This window comes from Saccopteryx leptura, chromosome 3 (assembly GCF_036850995.1).
Source record: "Saccopteryx leptura isolate mSacLep1 chromosome 3, mSacLep1_pri_phased_curated, whole genome shotgun sequence".
Lineage (NCBI taxonomy): Eukaryota > Metazoa > Chordata > Mammalia > Chiroptera > Emballonuridae > Saccopteryx > Saccopteryx leptura.
In genome coordinates this window covers 79,947,131-79,967,402 of record NC_089505.1, presented here as the reverse complement: position 1 = coordinate 79,967,402, position 20,272 = coordinate 79,947,131, and the positions used below count along the sequence as shown (strand labels likewise).

The following is a 20,272-nucleotide window of genomic DNA, read 5'->3' as shown; positions in this document are numbered from 1 at the left end:
TGAATTCTGTCTGGAAACGCTGGGCCAGAGGAAATTCAGAGTGTAATGGAAAGGAGAGCTGTAGCGTGTGTGGACTGTCAGCCCTGAGCAGGAATTGTGCCTTTCTGGGTCTCCTTCCCTCCCTGCAGTGAGGTGACAATGAAGTTTCTGCTCAGCCTTGTTGTGAGGAGGCCATGGTCCCTGAAACATGCAGGGGTGCAGTCTGGCAGGTGTCCTGGGCAATGATGACACGTCCATGTGGGGACACTGTGATGATCATGGCTTCAGACACCACAGGAAGGGCTGATGAAGGCACACTCCACAGTCATGTCTCCTCCAAACACACAGAGATGCTGGGTATTGTGTGTAAAATACGGGGTCAGAGTCAAACAAATGGGAGAACTGACCATGACAGAGAAGCAGTGAAACTCACAGAAATAAGCAGAGGCCAGTGGGGAGCAGGCCTGGGTGGTGGGTACGGAGAGTGGGCCACAGGGCCGGGTCACTAATCTGTGTGCAGATGGGGGATGATGTTCCTGGAGGTGACACTGGTGTCCTGGTGTGAAATCCCCATTTACCACAACCCAAGGTGTGGAGACCTGTTGGAATTGGAGGTGATGAACTTTGGCTGACAGAGTCAATACTTTCTGGCCTGATTAAAAAAATGTCAGGATGAATTTCTTCTTTTCATTTTTTAGGAGGAGTTTGTGCAATTTTGTTGTGTGTGTGAAGGCATTTCATAAATGTCTAGAAGAAATCACCAATGGAGCTCTCCCTGAATGTGACTTCAGTTGTGGGATAATATTTGATGACAGTTTTAAGGTATTGAATATAAATATAAAAAGATACAAAATTTCTTTTTATCGTGTCCATTCAATAAGTCCACATTTTGAAGTTGTCCATTCTAAATGTTTTCTACACATTCATCAAATTGTTCACAATTTTCTGCTACAATCTTTCTAAAGCCTCTACAAGGTGTCCTGCTGTGTACTGTTTCATCATTAATTTCAGAAACATGTGCATTCTCTCATTTTTGAAGGGAGCTTTCAAGCTAAGACTTATAAGTGTGATTAGTATTTTCAGTCTTCAAGTTTAGGACCTTGTTGATATTTCTCTGTTTTTGTTTCTCCCGAGGAGAAACTTCTTTTGTTATTATCACCTTCCACATTCCACCATCATTTAGAACAATTTGCTATTCTTCTAATATTTATCTTTTACTTATTCTTTACATTTTATTGAATTTATTGGAGTGACACTGGTTAACAAAATTCTATAGGTTTCAGAAATTATTATTTTTAAACATTTAGGTTTTTCATTTTTTTTTCAGTTTTTTTTTTAAGAGAATTAGGTTCAGGGGATGACTGATCAACAAGGGAATCTGGATTTCAGGTAAAGGTTTCCACAACATTTGAATAGTCAAATATGCACACATTATTTTTAAATTGAATATTTTTATTAAAGTATGGTTGGCATAAAATATTATATTATTTTCAGATATACAGCATTGATTTGGTATTGTGGATCTTATGTTGTGCTCCCCACATTAATTATAGTAGCCATCTGGCTCCCTGCAAAGTTACCCACCTTATTGATGCTATTCCCTCCTACTTTATACCTATCCCCCCTCCCCACCCCCTCTGACAACCGTAACTTTGTTCTTCCCTTATAGGAATTTGTTTCTGTTTTGTGTAGAATGTTGGTAAAAATCCCAGAGAGGCTGCGGAGAAAAAGGAATCCCCATTCACTGGTTGCAGGAATGCAAATTAGTACAATCATTATGGAAGAAAGTATGGTGGTTCCTCAGAAATTAAAAATAGAGCTACCCTATGACCCAGCAATCCCTCTACTGGGTATCTACCCCCCAAACTCTAAAATATTGATTTGTAAAGACACATGCACCCCTATGTTCATTACAGCACTGTTCACAGTGGCCAACACATGGAAACAACCAAAGTGTCCCTCAATAGAAGATTGAATAAAGAAGAAGTGGTACATATATACAATGGAATACTACTCAGCCACAAGAAATGATGACATAGTGATATTTATGACAACATGGATGGAGCTTGAGAACATTATACTGAGTGAAATAAGTAAAATAGGAAAAGCTAAGAACTGTATGATTTCACACATAGGCAGGATATAAAACTGAGACTCATGGACATAGGTAAAACAATCTTATTTTCTAAATTCATGACAGAATACCTTCAGCCATTGATATTTTAAGGCTTTTTATTTTCTAATATATTTATTCACGGTTTTTAACTTTCTCATTTTGTAAGTTTGATATGGAATACTTACATTATCATTTAATTTAAAACATTCACTTCTGGTTTAGTTCACACATTGATTATTGAAAAGTCTGTTGCTTTATTTCCAAATTGTAGGAATATGGGTTATCATTGACTATAGAATCAGGAGACCTCCTGAGGTCAGAAGAACTGAAGGGGTCCACATCAGGTCTCCAAGGTGGCTGGGGTCACTAGCTGAGTGTCCATGGGGCAGCTCCTGTGCCTTCCAGGGTCCCTGCAGGTCCCTCTCTGGAGTGTGGGGTCTGGGTCCTCCCTGGGCTAGTGGACAGACAGAGCAGCATACACACTGGGCTCATCTGGGGGCCCCTCTGACATGTAGGAAGGGGGTGCAGTTGTCTCCTGTTTCAGAGGCACGTGGTTCAGCAGGGCGTAGGTCACATCCTGGGGGGCATCAGAGGCAGCAGCCTGGAGCAGGGGGAGAGTGAGGGAGATGGAACATGAATGGGGTTGAGGGAGCCTGGGGCCCTGGAGATTATAGGATCTACCTGACTGTCCATCTGTCTGTCCTCTTCTGCTTTTCTGTCCTTTGTGCCCAGCAATCCTCCTGACAGGGAAGAAGGAGAGGTGGCCATTTCCTGCTTGAATCTTGATTTTTTGTGGTTCACCTGGGCATACGTCACTCCCTGGGGGACTTCATCATGCCTGTTCTGCTGCAGAGACAGTGAGACAGAGACGGTGTCCCCTGGTTCCACTGGTGAAACCCTCCAGTCAATTATCCACCTGTTGTCAGAGTGATGGTATTAATTTTTAAATCAAATTAGGTTACTCTCATGATTAAACCGCAGGACTTCTTAATCCTAACACGCTGTCTCTTACTCATTTGGCTCCAGATTCAAGGCCCATATTAGTGAAGAAGTGTGTCCTGCCTCAGTACCTTTGCACCTGCTATTTTCTCTGCTCTCATTCACACCAATGTGCTCTATCCCTGTTTTGCTTTATTTTCCTCACTGCACTTTGCTCTCTAGGTCTAGGACACTGTCCCCTTGTTTGCACAGTGTCTCCCTCTTCCACAGCTGAGCTGGAGTTGTGTGGAGACCGTGTTGCTCAGGGCTGCACTGTGGCCCCTAAATGGAGCCAGTAAACAGTGAGCTCCCCTCACATCTATTGGTGAATGAATTAAGGGGGCCCTGGGGACCTGTGTGTGATTCACTGATTCCTGCATCCTCCTGAGACCTGGGGCTGCACAAGGTCAGACAGAGGACCAGGAGCCAGCAAAGGGACAGCATAGGAGGGTCTAAGATGATGTCACAAGAAACCAGTAGGAGAGAGTCACAGCAGGATGACATGGGTGCCCAGAAAGAGGGGTCACTGTTGGACACTCCTGTGAACCAGGAGAGGTGAGGACAGGGAAGTGTCCATTGGATTAAACTGAGAAACAGAAGGTCTTTGGTGGCCTGGACAGGAGCAGGGGTCTTACCCGTGGGTCCAGCTCCGCACCCTCCTCAGGCTGTGGGTCCTTCATGGCAGCATCTGCTGGGGAAGAATGGGGGTGTCCCCTGACAGGGTCCCTGAGATCTCTGGGCTCCCAGATGGGCCACTAACCCAGGGGTGAGAGGAGGTGCCAGGTCACACAGTGAGGATTTCAGTTTTTCCCACCCCTGACCCCCACATCTCTCTGCCTGTCCTTCCCCTGTTATCTCCTGACTCCCTGTGCTCCCTCCCCCAGGGCAGCCCTCTCTTCCTCTCACAGAGAGGCTCTTCCTGGGTGTCCACTGCTGGACTGCACCTGGCAGAGGAGACAGGAAAATGAGGGGCAGAGAGGGGCCGTTGGCAGTGAAGTCTGTGTCTCCTGGGCAGCAGTGACCTCTGTTTTGGGCTCTGTGTCTGTGAACCTTGCAGGAGGTAACACATGAACCTCTCTCTGGTCTAGAGGGACAGTCTCAGTCCTGAAAGGGTAGGAACCCCATCCCTGCGTGATTCCACAGAAGAGAAAGAAACCTGAACAAATACTTGTGCGTATGTTTCATATTTCATGAGATTGAAAATGATAAGCGATTATCTCTCATCTTTTAATCTGTGCTGACATTGTGTTCTTTCTAGATTTTCTGATTTGAGATTCTGGAGAAATATTTTTCTCAGCTGACCTTGTTTATCTATTTGGATTTTCTGTGCTGGATGCTCTGATCCTGGTTCTTTGTGACCCAGGTCACCCTGTCCCCTACTCACCCAATGTCCTGCCTTTGCTCTGATGCTGGTGTCGGAGGAAGAGGAGGAGTGACAGCAGCAGAAGGAGAGCCACTGAGACCCCAATCAGGATGATCTGGTACCACTTGAGACCTTAGGCACAAGTGATGTCTTAAATGAGCCAATGATGCCATGTAATGAGCACCTACTGTGTGTGAGGCACATGCTGGGAGCTGTCATCCATTTCCTCTCCTGCTCCCCACAGTTATGCACAGAGATTGCTGACCCCACCTCCATTGTACTGAGGCTCAGAGAGGTTCACCACGTGTGCCAGGTCACATAGCCCGGACGGGACAGGGCTGGGCCTAGAACCTGGGACTGTGGGCTCCCTGTGCTGTCCTCATGCTGCCCCCCAGGTGGACACCAGCTTCCTTCCCTGGGCTCCAAATCTTCAAGTGGCCTGATTATAACTCATCTGGAGCTGACGGTTATTTCTTTTTTTTTTTTTTTGACAGAGATAGAGAGACAGTGAGAGGAACAGATAGAAACAGACAAGCAGGAAGGGAGAGAGATGAGAAACATCAATTTGTTTTGGCACTTTAGTTGTTCATTGATTGCTTTCTCATATGTGCCTTGATGGGGGGGGGTATAGCCACAGACTTTGGGCTCAAGCCAATGACCATAGGGTCATGTTTATAATCCAATGCTCAAGCCAGTGACCTTTGGGATTCACACATGGTTCCTCCGCGTCCACACACTGTGCCACTGCTTGGTCAGACTGAGGGTTCTTTCCTTTACCTGTCCTCAGCACAGCAGGGACATCAGAGAGACAGGGGTGCAGGGTGGACTCTGTGTCTCTTCCAAGATCCATCTGTTCCCTGCAGGACCTGACTCCCCCTAAGAAAGGTCAGGCTAGACTGGGGGCCCTGCCTTCCTGAGCTCTGTGAGGCCCCCTATGTCACCTGACCTCACAGCAGCCTGTGAGCAGGATGGGACCAGGGATGAACAGACAAGAACCCGACACTCAGAGGAGAGAGGGGACAGCCTGGCCCCACAGCAGGAGCAGCAGAGCTGACCCAGGTCTGAGTCCTGTCCCCTCTCTCCTCTGAGCTGAGGGAAATGTCCTGGATGCCCTGGACCCCTGTTCTGTCTGTCCCTCCTGGCACAGTGTCAGCAGGACTGCTCCAGAGGGAACATTCTACATAACATCACACCCTGGGGGCTTCCCTGTGAGACCCCCTCTCCCAGGAGCTCAGAGCCAGAACTGAAAGGAAATCTGAGCTCTGGGCCATGATTCTCTCCTTTTACACTTGGGGACACTGAGGCCACACAGGGGGAGCTGTGTCCATGTCAGCATCTCCACAGGTGCCTGACCCCCACATGACTAAGCCCCTGTCCCTCATGAACACAGCCACATCCTCCCCACCAAGTTCATCACTTACCCCTCTGTGGGCTTGACTCGGTGGGGAAGAGAGACTGATTCTCAGAGCCTTCTGGAACCGGGAAGACAGGAAGGGTCAGGGCTGCCATCTCCCCAGCTGAGCTCACTGGCCCCTCCCCGAGGCTGGGTTCCACAACCTCGCTTTTCCATGACCAGCCACCTGTCACTTGCTGGTCTCAGGGCTCTGGGACCCTGTGGATCTCAGCATCTCTCTCTGCCTCCCAGCCTCCAGGGACATAGCTCATTCTTGAGTGTCTGGGGGACACTGGATCCCCTGATAGACCCTCCGAACTGCCCTGGGTGATCTGTGCTCCCTCTGAGCAGAGTTCTCAGTGACTCACCAGCTGTGGAGATGGGCCCTGTGGGTGGGTGGGTGGGACCTAGAGAGGGTCACGAGAATATGGACAGGAAGAGTGTGAGGAGTTGCTGGTGACCCTAGAGTACCCAAATCACTCAGACTCTCCTCTCTGTCTGCACTGTGGCCTCCTCAAGTCCTTGTGCTGCCCACTTGACCCATTCTGGACCCAGGTGGAGGGAAAACAGGTGGAGAGGGGTGACAGGGTCTCTTAGGGGCTGATCTCTCTGGGTGACCAAACCTACAGCCCCTTCTCTCCCATCCAGACTGATGCCTGCTGGGGATAAGGCCCTTAGACTGAGCCAGGAAGGACAAGGTCAGTGTCCCCTCACCTGAGACCAGGAGCTCCAGGGGCTCACTGGGCTGTGACAGCAGGTAGTGGCTGGTGCTGTCTGAGCTGTAGCACCTGTAGGTCCCCCCGTGGGATGAGGTCACAGGACCCATGGAGAACTCTGCCTGGTACTGCTGAGCTCGGAGCTTTGATCTAAGACGCAGGGGGGGATCGGCTATTCCCTCCTTGGACAGAAGGAAAGTGTCCGTCGGACTCTGTGACTGACACAGCAGGGTCACGTTCTCTCCTGAGGCCACCGTGGAGCCCGGCTGCACCGAGAGGAAGGGTCTATCCAGGAGCCATCCTAGAGAGAGGGAGGGTGGGTGAGGGGTGCCCGCCACCTTGTTCTGACCTGAGAGTCAGCAGCCCTCTCTCTGAGGACCCTCCTCTCTGTCTGTCTGTTTCTCTGAGTCTCCCCTCCCCTCCCATCCCCTGTCTCCCTCTGTCCCCTTCCCTGGGACCCTGCATGCTCACTCTGCCCATCACCACCTGAGATTCCCCAGCAGGGCCTGTGCAGAGTCTGGGTCCTTTACTGATCCAGCTGGCCCCTCAGCTGCCACCAGGATGTCCACGGGGTCACTGGGAGCAGACCACTCAGAGAAGAGGCTGTGTCCACCATAGCATCTGTACCAGCCCCCATGGGAGCTGCTCACAGTGTCCAGGGAGAAGTTGGCATGAGAGAGCCCAGGCTGCGGCTGCAGGACAAGGCTCCGGGGGAGGTCATGTCCCTCCTCTTTAAACAGAATAAATCTGTCATAGCTGACATTAGAGTGACACTGGAGGGTCAGGCTCTGTCCAGAGACCACGATGGGACCCCACTGGGTCAGGAGGGAGGGTTTCAGAGACACACCTGGGGAGACCAGACATGAATTACAGGGGCTGCTCCTCCCATACAATTTCTTCTCCTGTACTGTCCTAGGTCTCACTGTCTCTCTGTGTCTCTGACCAGGATTCTCTGTGCTCCCCTCAGCTCACCCTCTCAGTGATGTTCCCTGACAGCAAGGACTCCTTAAATGTGTCTGGGTCCACGGATTAGTGTTTAGTTCCTTAATCTCTGGATGAGACAACAACAAGACTCACCTGAGACCAGGAGCTCCAGGGCATCACTGGGCTGTGAACACTCCTGGTGTCTGCCCCTGTAACAGCCATAGCATCTGAACGTCCACCTGTGGTTGGGGGTCACGGGGCCCACAGGGAACAGGGCCCGATATCCTCCACTGGGGTAAGGCTGTGAGTCCAGGGTCTGGAAGGCACTGTAATCTCCTTCTTGAATCAGAATAAATTGGTCAAATGTTATCTCAGAGCCACACTGTAGGTTCGTGTTTCCTCCTGAGGTCACAACAGGGCTGGGCAGGGCTGAGAGGCTGGGTTTGCTGTAGGATCCTAGGAGAGGAGGAGGCAGCGTGTTAGATGGGCTCACACCTCCTTCCCATCCCCCAGGGCTGAACTGTGAGAGGGGAGACCCCTTGAGAGCAGACCCCCTTCCTGAGGGCAAAGCCTGAGGCTGGGAACCTGAGTGTTTACTTACCTGGTACTGCCAGCTCCAGGGCATCACTGCACTTTGACCAGCCAGTGGGGCTTTGATATTTACAGTAATATCTCCTTGCATAAATCTTTGTCATGTGTGTGATGGAGAAAGCTCTCTTGTTCATGGGCTTCTCTGAGGTCTGTGTGTCCCAAGGGACAGGTATTTTTCCTTTATACAAATGGAACTCCTGGGCCTCCAGGGGCCCCTGACACCAGATGGTCACAGAGCTTTCCAAGGGGATGACAGGGCCTGGCTCAGCCCAGATGGTCGGTTTGGGAAGGGTTCCTGGAAGGAAACCAGAGGCTGCATTACAAAGACTCTCCCTCCCTCATTCTCCAGTTCAGCCCAACACCCTCCTGTTCTATCACCTCAGCCCAGGACCTCTGTGCTCCTTCCTGAGCCCCAGGGGGTGAAATAAGAGGTGGGACATGGAGCCTGGGGAGGACTCACCTGTCTCATTACAGGTCTTCTGGCCCAGACTCAGCCCTGAAAGAGAGTTTCTGTCAGAAACTTGCACCTGATTCCCTTCCCAACAGATCCCCAACTTCCGTATCTGTCTAACCCTAAAGTTTCCCATATACAGGTGTGTGTAGCCACCCCACCCTTTCCCGCTTTCCCCTCCCCATGTCCACAACTAACCGAGGTAGTGAAGAGCAGAGAGGAGGAACAGCATGGCATCTGCTCTGAGTGCTCCCGCTCTGCAGATGGAGAAGCTTCTGACCCTGAAGGACAGAGACGCACAGGATGTGGTGAGTCAGGGGCTGCTGCCCTTCCGGGTTTCCACAGCTGTGAGCATATAGCAAGGGGATACCCCTGCCCCATGGGCCTGGCTCTGGGTTTTCCATAACTAGTGTTCAGACAGAGTTCAGGGCCCCTGGAGACATTCTGCCCAGACCTAGGATCTCCTCTGTTCCCAGGACTGTGCCTGGTCTGATCTCCTGCTTAGAGGAGGCAGGACCCAGGTTTTTGACTTGAGTCGACCCCGAAGTGGCTGGCTTTCAATAGAGATCACTATTTTATTCTCTGCCTCTCACAGATGGAATTTCTTTTTACTCTTTCATTCATCCATCAACAAATATTTTCTGATCACCGACTACTTGCTGCATATTTGTGCCAGACCGGAAATACATCTGGGATCCGGAGACCCGTTTCCTGTATTTTGAGAACTATTCTTAGCAGAATACATGACTTCTAAGCTAATGTTGCCATTAATATAATGACAAAGGAGAAATGAAAGAAAATATGAGAACTGGGACCATGACTAGACGTTGGTGATGGAGTGAATGATTGAGGAGGTGGAGTCCTATAAGGTGGGAATGAGACTATTCTTGAAAGGAAAGAACATTCTAGAGAACCTTGGAGACATACACTGTCTCTGAACAGGAGCAACGGAGGGAGAGGTGGTGGCTGGTCAGAGGTGTGCTCTCCACCAGGGAACGATGTTGGATTATATCTGTAATGCAGAAGGAACATATAGGAATGGACTGTTAGGGTCAGAGTTATGAAGATCACATGTGCCATGTGTTACTAATGAACTAGAGCATTGGTCAGCAAACTGTGGCTCCCCAGCCACATGTGGCTCTTTGGCCCCTTGAGTGTGGCTCTTCCACAAAATACCACGTCCCAGTGCACAGATACACGCGGGGGGTGTCGGTTGGTTGGAATACGAGAGATGCTGTGCCTGTGGGCCATGGGATACGCAGCACAAGTGAGGTGCGTGTGAGTCATGCACGAATTGAGTGAGCCAGTCACTCAGCAGTCTCCAGTGCAGTGGTTAGTGCTGGTCGCGTCTGCAAATCGTGCGCGGGTGACAAAAGTACCCACTTGAAGCATAAAGTTACCTGTAGTTTTCCAACCAGCTGCAAATCCTACAGGTATTTTTGTCATCAATTTAGGAATTATAATTATTTTATGTTGGTGGCTTTATTATTATAAAATGAAACATTTTTTTAGGTGCCCTGTCTGACATGGCTACAAAGAAGAAGCAAAGATAAATGGAAGACAAAAACTGTGAATTTAAAGTTGAATGGACCGAGACTTTCCGTTTATTCAAAACTTAAATGACTTTCCGGCCTGTCTTATTTGTCAGGAAAAATTGGCGCATAACAAGAAATCAAATTTGGAGAGAGACACTTTACAACTAAACATGTTTCATTTAGTACTAAATATCCTGTCGGTGATGCAAGGAAGAAAGCAGTTGAGGAACTTCAGAAGAGTCAAGAAAATTCAAGTTCTGTATTTAATTACTGGATGCAATCTTCCAACAATGTTAATATTGCAAGTTTTGTAGTTGATTAAACACAAAACTAATCTCTTGACTAAGAGATTGCTAAGAGAGGAAAACCATATACAGATGGCAAATACATAAAAGGTTGTTTTATAAATGCCTCCAAAGAGCTATTTCGGGATTTTAAGAACAAAGCAGATATTCTAAAAAAAATTAAAGAGTTACCATTGTCTACTACAACAGTGAAAGATAGAACAGTCAAAATGTCTTCTAATATAACCAACCAGCAAGTTAAAGATCTTAAATTGGTTTCAGCTTTATCAATAGCAGTTGACGAGTCTTGTGACATAAATGATACAGCGCAAGTTTCACTTTTTGTATAATTTATTTCTTCTATAGGTCCTAAAGAAGAACTTTTGGGATTATTGCCACTCAAAGATCAAGCACGTGGAGAGGATATAGCAAATGCTGTAATTGAGTGCATGAAAAAACATCATATTCCACTCAATAAAATTGTCTCAATTTCAACAGACCGGGCGAAAAGTATGACTGGAGTAAGAAACAGGTTTGTTGCTATTTTGAAAGAAAAAATAATCACGAGATACTTACTTACCATTGCATCATTCATCAAGAAGTGCTATATGGAGTGATATAAGTAAATCAGAAAAAACTAAGAACTATATGAATCTATACATAGATGGGACATAAAAATGAGACTCAAATGAAGGTATATGAGTAACATTCATTTGCCAATGTTGTCCTGGTGGGGTCCTTGAGGGTTAACTCCAAATGAAGGGGCAGATTGTAGTATAGAACCCCTTCTACAGGATTTCCCAATCTGCCATGCTGCTTCCTGAGAAAGTTGAAACTGTTTACACCGGGCTGCAGCGTTTTGGTGATGAATAGTATGAGACTGAATTGCTCGATCTGTCATGGTTGCTCCAAAAATTTTTCTTTTGGGTAGCTTGATCAACAAGGGCATTTCTAGGCCCTGGCCGGTTTGCTCAGTGGTAGAGCATCAGCCTGTTGTGCAGGATTCCTGGATTCAATTCCCAGCTAGAGCACACAGAAGAAGCGCCCATCTGCCTCTCCACCCCTCCCCCCTCTCCTTACTCTCTGTCTCTCTCTTTCCCTCCCGCAGCCAAGGCTCCAGCAGAGCAAAGCCACCCCGGCACTAAGGATGGCCCGTGGTCTCTGCCTCAGGCGCTAGAATGGCTATGGTTGCAACAGAGCAACACCCCAGATGGGCAGAGCATTACCCCCTGGTAGGCATGCCAGGTGGATGCCGGTCAGGTGCATGTGGGAGTCTGTCTGACTGCCTCCCCATTTCCAACTTCAGAAAAATACAAAAAATAAATAAATAAAAAAATACAAAAAAAAAAAAAAAAGAAAAGAAAAGAGAGAGAGAGAGAGAGGAAAGAAAGGGTATTCCCTTGTGCTAAAGCTCCAGGGAGCATGGAGTGAGCTCAAGTATGTCCTATAAAACATGGAGCTCTATGTTGACATACAAGTCTTTAAAGAAGGAGGAACTGCTGAAATAGTTAATCAGCATTTGTCCCCAAGACAGCAGTCTTTATAGTGGAAACACCATAAGTAAATATTTTCTGTCTGTCTATAGATTAAAGGGGGAATATGGCAAATGCTGAAAAGCCATGATAATGGCATATAATTCTAGACTTTGAGCTGATTTTAAGTTGACAGTTTCAGTATAAAGTTGTCCATTGATTTGCAAGAGCGATTTGCCATTTAGTGGAAGTTTCCCAGAGCCATTGTTGTTGATCCTTTGAAAAAAGGAACAACAATAATTTTGAGGTTCAAAACCTATAAGCTGTAGGGGTTGCCTATGCCCCTTGATAATCCAGGAGGCAACAAGATCAAAATATGGAAGTATATTCCATGGGCTATTAAATGATTCAGTGTGCCCAAGCTGTAGCTGCTCTTGTACCAATTGAGCAGCTGCCCTAAATTTCTCCTGAGAAAGGGGCCATTGGTCTACCCATACAGGATTATCTGATTTCCAAGTAACTGGGTCTGCACAGTGCATTATTGAGGTAGCAGGGGCTACCAAGGCCCCTATGCTAAATTTTGATATCCTAATCTACACCTTCTGGTATTGGATGCCACTTCTATGGGGGTGAGAATTCCTTGCTGTTCTTTCCCTAGACCCTTGGTGGGCAAAAATCCCCGATCAAGCATCTGAGTCTATTGGATATATATTCCAGATTTATAGTAACCTCTGTCAGAACAGGAGAGGCTGCTAAGCATGTTATAGCTCACTGTCTGTATGCATTGTTCTATTATTGGATTTCCTAAACTGGCTAAACTGAAAATGCTCCTGCATATGGAGCAAAAGCATTTACTGTATTTTGTCATGCTTACAATCTTTAAAGTTAAGGTATTATTAAAGTGTACCCAGCTAATATTTTAAGGTCAATTTAAAAAAAAATTTTAAAGGGGGTAGTCATACTCTGGAACTCCTACGGGTCTACCATATCATGCTTTTACTTTAAAAAAGAAATTTCTTTTGAGGTTTAAATTTCTTTTGAATGCTGGTGAACAGGAGACACCAAATCTTTTTTGCCTGCAAACTACTACCTTCTTTATTAGATCCAGCTAATAACCCTGTTTTGTCTTTTTCCAAATAGCTCCAGATATATGGAAAAGATTTATATAGGTGGATGGGGATCCTCAAACCCCTCAGCGAGATCTTCTGAGCATGGCTTTTAAGATACCTAGAGGCAGAAAAAGCCCAATAGAGATCAGGGGAACTACCAGCTTTTAGGATACACCCTTAAAGGCTCTAACGCCCCAAAGGGGTCTCATAGGATGCCATCTGGGTCCTGCTTCAATAGTGGAAAGGAAGGTCATTGAGCTAAAAGCCTGCCAGACTTACATGCCTCTGCTGTGAAGAAACAGGGATACTGGAAGGTAGGCTTCCCTCTCGCTCTTCTAAGGGAGGGTTCAGTCTCTTCCAGCCCTGCTCCAGCCACCTATGACCTAACCTTTCCCAGAAAGCTGGAGTTTGCCACTGAAGGCTGAAGGTGCCCAGGGCCGTCAGCCCCATCTGCGACACTGTGGACGAGCCTAGGATATTTCTTCCAAGAAGCAGGTAAACTGATCTCATTTGCACAAAGGCCACTTAACTATGTCTTGCCTGAATAGTCAGGTTTTTTATTCTTCCCTCAAAGATCTCTGTTGTGGGTGTTGATAGTCCTATTTTCTGCTGCTTTGTTTAATATATAGTGTTTCCTTTATTCCTCCTACTTCAATGCCCCACTCATATTTCAGGCTGGGACCTACTCCTAATTTAGAGCTCTCTTTCCCCCTTTTGCCAACTTCTATTATGAATCTACCTTTGCCACCCAGCTTAGTGTATCCCAAGGTTCTCTTTACCATGCCACAGTCGCAGAGCTCCAGGGAAAAGCAACCTGGTCTCATCTCTCCAGGCAGAGGAGAACAGAAACTCCATCTCCATACATGCTGCAGATGGCTTTTCCAGTCTACCTGAATCATTACCAGCTAGAAGCAGTGGTCATTGGGACTTGGACGTGAGCTGCAAAGTATAGAATGGTGACAATAATTCCAGTGCCATGCGGACTTTGCCTGGATGTGAACTTTTCCTGGACTCCTGCTCCCTGTGACAGCTCCTAACAGACTGAACTGTGGTTAGATTGCATTTTTCAGGGATTTGGCATGGTGTTTGGGCCAACTTGGACTTGGTGAACATGTTAAGGACACTACTCTTTTATGGATTCTTGCTGTATTGGCCAAGAGTTTGCTTAAAGGCTTTAATCACTGTAAAAAAAAAAAATAGAAGACTAGATAAAGAAGATGAGGCACATATACACCATGGTATACTCTTCAGCCAGAAGAAATAATGACATCAGATCACTTACAACAAAATGGTGGGATCTTGATAACATTATACGAAGTGAAATAAGTAAATCAGAAAAAAACAAGAACTGCAGGATTGCATACATTGGTGGGACATAAAAACGAGACTAAGAGACATGGACAAGAGTGTGGTGGTTACGGGCGGCGGGGGGAGGGGAGGAGGGAGAGGGGGACAGGGAGTGGGCGGGGTACAAAGAAAACTAGATAGAAGGTGATGGAAGACAATCTCTCTTTGGGTGATGGGTACGCAACAGAACTGAATGACAAGATAACCTGGACATGTTTTCTTTGAATATATGTACCCTGATTTATTGATGTCACCCCATTAAAATAAAAATTTATTTGTAAAAAAAAATGAGACTCAGAGACATGGACAAGAATGTGATGGTAACAGGGATGGGGTGAGGTGCGGAGTAGGGAGGGGGCGAGGAAGGAGAGGAAGGGGGTGGGGGGAGGGGAGGGGCACAAAGAAAACCAGATAAAAGGTGATGGAAGACAAATTGACTTTGTGTGAGAGGTATGCAACATAATCAAATGTCAAAATAATCTGGTGATGTTTTCTTGGAACATATGTACCCTGCTTTATCAATGTCACTGCATTAAAATTAATAAAAATAAGATAAAAAATAAAAATAGAAATTAAATAAAAAAGAACTGCTTTATGCGCAGACATTTCCAGAAGAAATTTGCAAAGTTATGGAATTGGTGATTAAGATCATCAACTCCATTATAGCTAAAGCTCTTATCGCCAATTTAAAGAATTTTTAGTTTAAATAGAGATTGAGTACGCAGACCTTCTGCTGCATAACAAGGTACGTTGGTTATCAAGAGGAAACGTTTTGAAATGTTTTGCTTCCTTGTTAACAGAAATTTAAGCATTTCTCCTTGAGAAGGGTGTTCACTATCCAGAACTAATGAACAATCAGTGGATCCAAAAACTTTAATTCATGGTAGACGTTACATCTCATCTAAATCAGCTTCATCTTAAACTATAGGGGAAAGGAAACACAATTTTTTCGATATTAGAAGTTATTTCATTCAAAAACAAATTATCTCTTCTTGCTCAAGATTTTCAAAGAGAAACTTTGATTTACTTTCCAAGCCTGTTAAAACATCACCCAAAAAATAATTCTGATATTGACATTTGATATTTCAAAACAACACTTTTAAATATGAGAGATGCTTTTCTCAACTGGTTTCAGGAATTCAGAAACACCAAAGCAACGTTAGCCTTTGTTAAAAAACCTCCTAATGCTACTGTAACAGAATTAAATTTTTCTTCCTTTTATACTGACATTGGCAACTTTGAAATGTAATTGCTAGATTTAAAAAACAAAGAATTGTGGAGCTCAAAATTTGTACATCTTTGTGTAGAAATACTGGAGAAAAACAAATGTGAACTTAGTGCACAGCACAATACTGGAGAGGGAAGATATGTTGATTTTTAACACCTGGAATAGTATTCCTGACTCATATAATCAGCTGAACAAACTAGCATTTTCTGTTCTTTTCTTATTAGGGTAACATATTCATACGAACAATCATTTTCAAACATGAACCTTATCAAGAGTAAATTGAGAAGTCGTCTTATTAATGAGAAACTGGAATCATACCTAAAATTAAAAAGAACAACATACAAACCTGACTTACCCAAACATTCCAAGGAGATGCAATTGTTCACATTAGTGTTTGTAAGTCATTGTCATGATTTAATATTATGGATACTTTACAATTTAATTTTATCAATAAATAATATTGTTATTAAGTATGATATTAAGCTTTATTCAACATACCTATAGTTTAAATAAGACTTAAAACTTTAAGTAAAGTTTACTAAGTTAATTTTAGGGAGCATTGTGGAGTGAAAGAAGATAGTGTCAACTAATGAGAAAGGTGTGTTGAAATGGTTTGGACATATAGAGAGGATGAATGAAAGGAGATAGACGAAACAAGTAAACAAGACGAGTGTGGATGGGAGAGGTGGAAGAGGTCGACCTCAGTGAACGTACTTCAATCAGATTGAGGACATTTTTAGCAAAGGCCAGTTGAGGAGTACCCTAATTAAGTTAATAACAATGTACCTACTTATATAGTTTAAGTTTAAAATTTTTGGCTCACAAAAGAAATTTCAATCGCTGTACTGTTTATATTTGCCTCTGCTGAGTAATGAGTTTGCCAACCACTGAACTAGGGAAATGCAACCTAAGTCAATAAAATATAATATCAACAGTAATTAAACTCCAATTCTTGTGCAAGAATTGGCAAATTGACATCACTCATATGCCCCTTGACAAAAAACTTTGTTATCTCTTAACTTTTGTCGATATCTTTTCAGGATGGGTAGAAGCCTTTCCAACCTCTTGAGAGACAGCAGACACCATTGCCTCCATTCTCATTGGAAACATCATCCTGCAGTTTGGACTGCTGACTACCATCCAGTCAGACAAAAGTCCAGCCTTTATTGCCCAAATAGTCCAGCATGTTGCCACCTCTCTCAACATTAACTGGAGACTCCACATACCCTATCACCCTCAATCTTTGGGTAAGGTGGAAAGGGCCTATGGCATCTTGAAGGGTCAACTAACCAAACTTTCTATCGAGACCAGACTCTTCTGGCCAAACCTCCTCCTGCTGGCACTCACCAGAATCAGAGCAACCTCACGAAACCCCACAGGACTCAGCCCCTTTGAGCTGGTTTATTCTAGATCATTCCTAATTAATCACAACTTACCTATTAACCACCCTCCTCTTGCCACATACCTCCCATTTCTGTCTTTACTCTGCCATCTTCTTAGGGAACACATAGACCGAACTCTCCCTCCCATAGGGGGTCCAAGTGAAGCTTGTCCAGCAGTCCTCCTCCAACCAGGGGACAAAGTTCTTCTGAGGGAGCTTTAGCCCAGCTCCCTACAGCCCAGGTAGATGGGACCCCATATGGTAATATTGACTACTACTACCACAGCCAAGCTCCTAGGGCAAACACCTTGGTACCATGTCTCTCGCCTCAAGCTTGCCCCCATGCAGGACCACTGCCAGTTGGAACCACTGGGCCCCACCTGTCTTAGGATCACCAAAAGTTGGGCCCTGCAGATCCTCCTGTTACTACTGTCCCTCCTACCTGGAACCTGCGGCCAGAGTGACTTAAAGCAGGGAGCAATGCTGTTACTATATCAATGAGACTGGGCTGGTGGAAGAAAACATCAATGTCCTCAACCATCTGCAAGAGAAACTGTGGAAGGACTTCTCTTTCTACAACCTGCTTAACTCTTGGTGGCAGTCACCCATCCTCACCTGGGTTGCCGCTATACTAAGTCCTCTTCTAATTATCAGCATATTACTCATGTTTGTTCCTCTTTTTCTTAGCTTCTAACAGGGCTGCATATGCAAGGTTTCTCAAGTCATGGACAACCAGATGCTCCTACACCCATATACGTGACTCCTCTTAGAGCCACCTCCTTCCAACCTCCCTTCCCTACTATGTCCCTAACCAGCAGGAAGTAGCCAGATGAATAGCGGCGCTCCTATCTAACATAAAAGGTCGGAATGTGAGGTCGTTTGGCAATGGGGGAAGGTCACATGAGGAACCAGGTCCAGGTACTTTAGCTGGAGACACCCACACCCATGTCTGCCAAAAGAAATGGCCCAGGAGAACTTTGAAAAAGAATGACTGTGAGCCAATAAAATTTTGCCATGTCATATTGACCCGCCACCACCATACCAATGCTATAAATTACATTTGGGCAGGGGAGGCTGCGCAGCTTCTCTTGCCCCTCTTGTGGACCAGAGAACTTTGCCTGGAATGCAGTCTGAATAAAGCTTTTGCAGGTCCACACTTGGTGCCTACGTCCTTCTTTCTTCCTCTATGGGGAAGTACATTACAATCAGTGTCCCCCTGGAAACATCACCCCCATCAACACAAAGATTAGAAACTCAGTCCTGTGGCCCACTCTCTGTACCCACTACCCAGGCTCGCTCCCCACTGGCTTCTGCTTGTCTCTGAGTTTCCCTGCTTCTCTGTCATGGCAGTTCTCCCATTTGTTTGACTCTGACCCCGTATTTTACACACAATATCCAGCATCTCTGTGTGTTTGGAGGATATGTGACTGTGGAGTGTGCCTTCATCAGCCCTTCCTGAGGTGTCTGGAGGCATGGTCATCACAGTTACCCAACCTGGATGTGTCATCATTGCCCAGGACACCTGCCAGACTGCACCCCTGTGTGTCTCAGGGACCATGGCCTCCTCACAAGAAGGCTGAGCAGAGACGTCATTGTCACCTCACTGCAGGGAGGGGAGGAGACCCAGGAAGGCACAATTCCTGTTCAGGGCTGACCGTCCACACACGTTACAGCTCTCCTTTCCATTAAACTCTGGATTTCCTCTGGCCCAGCGTTTGCAGACAGAATTCAGTGAGAGAAGCTGGGTCCTGCCCAAGAAAGGAAGGGGCGTTGAGGAAAGAGAAATGAATCATGTTTTGAGAGAAGCCCTGATAAGAAAGAGGGTGCTATTTATAGAAGAAGGAGTTACTAAAGGGAAGTGTTAGGGGGAGAGAGAGCAGGCCAGGGGGACAGTTTTACTTCCCTCTGTGAGTCTGTGAATAGTGTTATAAAATTCTCCAGGTGTGTCTGTCTCCCAAGGGTCTTATCCTGTATGGAATGGCCCAGTTGGCTCCTCCAGACCCCAAGGGAAAGTGGAACAGTGCTCACATCGTCACTCTCTTTTCCTTTACACACAGTCACTAAATTTAGATAGTTCTGCCCTCTGAACCTTCCTGGCTCACGTTTCTTGGGTCACTGTCATAGCCCATGCCCAACTGAGGACACAAAAATAAATGCCACTGAGGACCAAGGGCAGCAGCACCACACTGCCCACCCTCACAGCTATTCTCGGTCTCAGTGAGCTTTGGGAGAGGAGACGGATGATGTACTCTCCTCTCTTAGAACATGGTCTAATGGAGACCCCAGAACTCAGGAGGCTCAGCGAGGTCAGAACTTCTATGTGGAAGAGAGATGTGCTCAGCACAGATCAGATCCCCACACTCAGGGGCCCAGACTAAGCCTGGAGCTTCAGTGTGGGAGGGGACAGTTCTCACAGGAACTCCCTTCCAGTCCTGTGTTGGCTTCTATGGGAGCAGGTTCATGTTGTTGAGCCCCTCCCCCAAAACCTACTGCTTTAGTTCAGGAATCCTTCTGGGAAGTTGGGGAAACAGAAGGTCTGGGTTAGTGGTGACAAGTCTTGAATGGCCTTGGGGTGACTGCTAGGGAAACTGAGGGGAGAAGGGCGCCCCTGACATTTGAGGTCACATTCATTTCCAGGGCTTCTCCTGATATTGTCCATATGGTCTGTTAGTGGCCTCATGGTCACCAAAAGGAGCTCTGTGACAGTCTGGTGTGAGGGGTCTCTGCAGGCTGATGTCTACAGGTCTGTATAAAGAAAAGGAAACCTGGTCCTGGATTATGAAGATCCCACTGGATTCCAGGAACAAGAACAGCTTCCTCATTGAATCCATGAGCTCACACACAGCAATAGAATACCTATGTGCATAATACAGTGAGTGACTGCCTAACCATGGTAGTGACAGTTGAAAGGGAAAATATGGTCTCCTCCACAATGAGCTCCTTGTCAGAGGTGGAAGGGAATGGAGGGAGGCCTCATGGAGTCTCATGTCTCACAAACCACACCCACAGTCCATGGAGTGATGCTTTTTCTTTGCCCTTAGGATCTTACAGTGCCCCCTCCCTCTCAGCCATCTTTGCTTTCTGGTGGCCTGGGGAGGAAACGTGCCCCTTTTGTATGGCTCACAGAACACATCAGGCATTTTCCCTCTGTTGAAGGAGAGAGGATCTGACTCCCCCCAACACATGAAATCCAGCAACCATGCTGGAGGTGGTGGGCTGTCTTCCCTGTGGACCCTGTGGGCACCTCCCATGTTGAGACTTACAGATGCTATGGTTTTCCCATCTCTTATCCTTATGTGTGGTCACAGCCCAGTGACCTCTGTATCTCAAGGTCACAAGTGAAATAGCCCACATTTGGCTTTATTTTTTTCTTGTGTCCAAAATCATTTGCATAAGCCTTGTGTC

General features: G+C 46.2%; 1 protein-coding gene and 2 pseudogenes across 1 annotated transcript; 2 read left to right on the top strand and 1 right to left on the bottom strand.

Moving 5' to 3' along the window:
* The window catches only part of LOC136398234 (leukocyte immunoglobulin-like receptor subfamily A member 5), a 62,722-nt pseudogene that overhangs the window by 11,845 nt on the left and 30,605 nt on the right, over positions 1 to 20,272 (top strand).
* LOC136399390 (leukocyte immunoglobulin-like receptor subfamily A member 6) lies at positions 1,965 to 8,792 on the bottom strand. The gene is made up of 12 exons (XM_066374474.1): positions 8,710 to 8,792; positions 8,521 to 8,556; positions 8,071 to 8,355; positions 7,623 to 7,925; positions 7,096 to 7,392; positions 6,544 to 6,843; positions 6,199 to 6,236; positions 5,858 to 5,915; positions 4,458 to 4,568; positions 3,709 to 3,764; positions 2,777 to 2,941; positions 1,965 to 2,696 (listed from the first exon to the last, which is right to left on the bottom strand). Exons 1-12 carry the CDS (start codon positions 8,741 to 8,743, stop codon positions 2,550 to 2,552), a joined length of 1,830 nt encoding a protein of 609 aa, XP_066230571.1. The 5' UTR covers positions 8,744 to 8,792; the 3' UTR covers positions 1,965 to 2,549.
* LOC136397187 (leukocyte immunoglobulin-like receptor subfamily A member 6) lies at positions 9,510 to 20,214 on the top strand (annotated as a pseudogene).

Bases quoted from the DNA above. Each gene is read 5' to 3' on its own strand.
- LOC136399390 (XM_066374474.1), bottom strand. From the start codon at position 8,743: ATGCTGTTCCTCCTCTCTGCTCTTCACTACCTCG. The intron at 7,926-8,070 runs GTAAGTAAACAC...CTCCTCTCCTAG, and splicing joins CCTGGAGCTGGCAGTACCAG to GATCCTACAGCAAACCCAGC. The intron at 5,916-6,198 runs GGTGAGTCACTG...CCTGTCTTCCCG, and splicing joins CAGGGCCCATCTCCACAGCT to GTTCCAGAAGGCTCTGAGAA.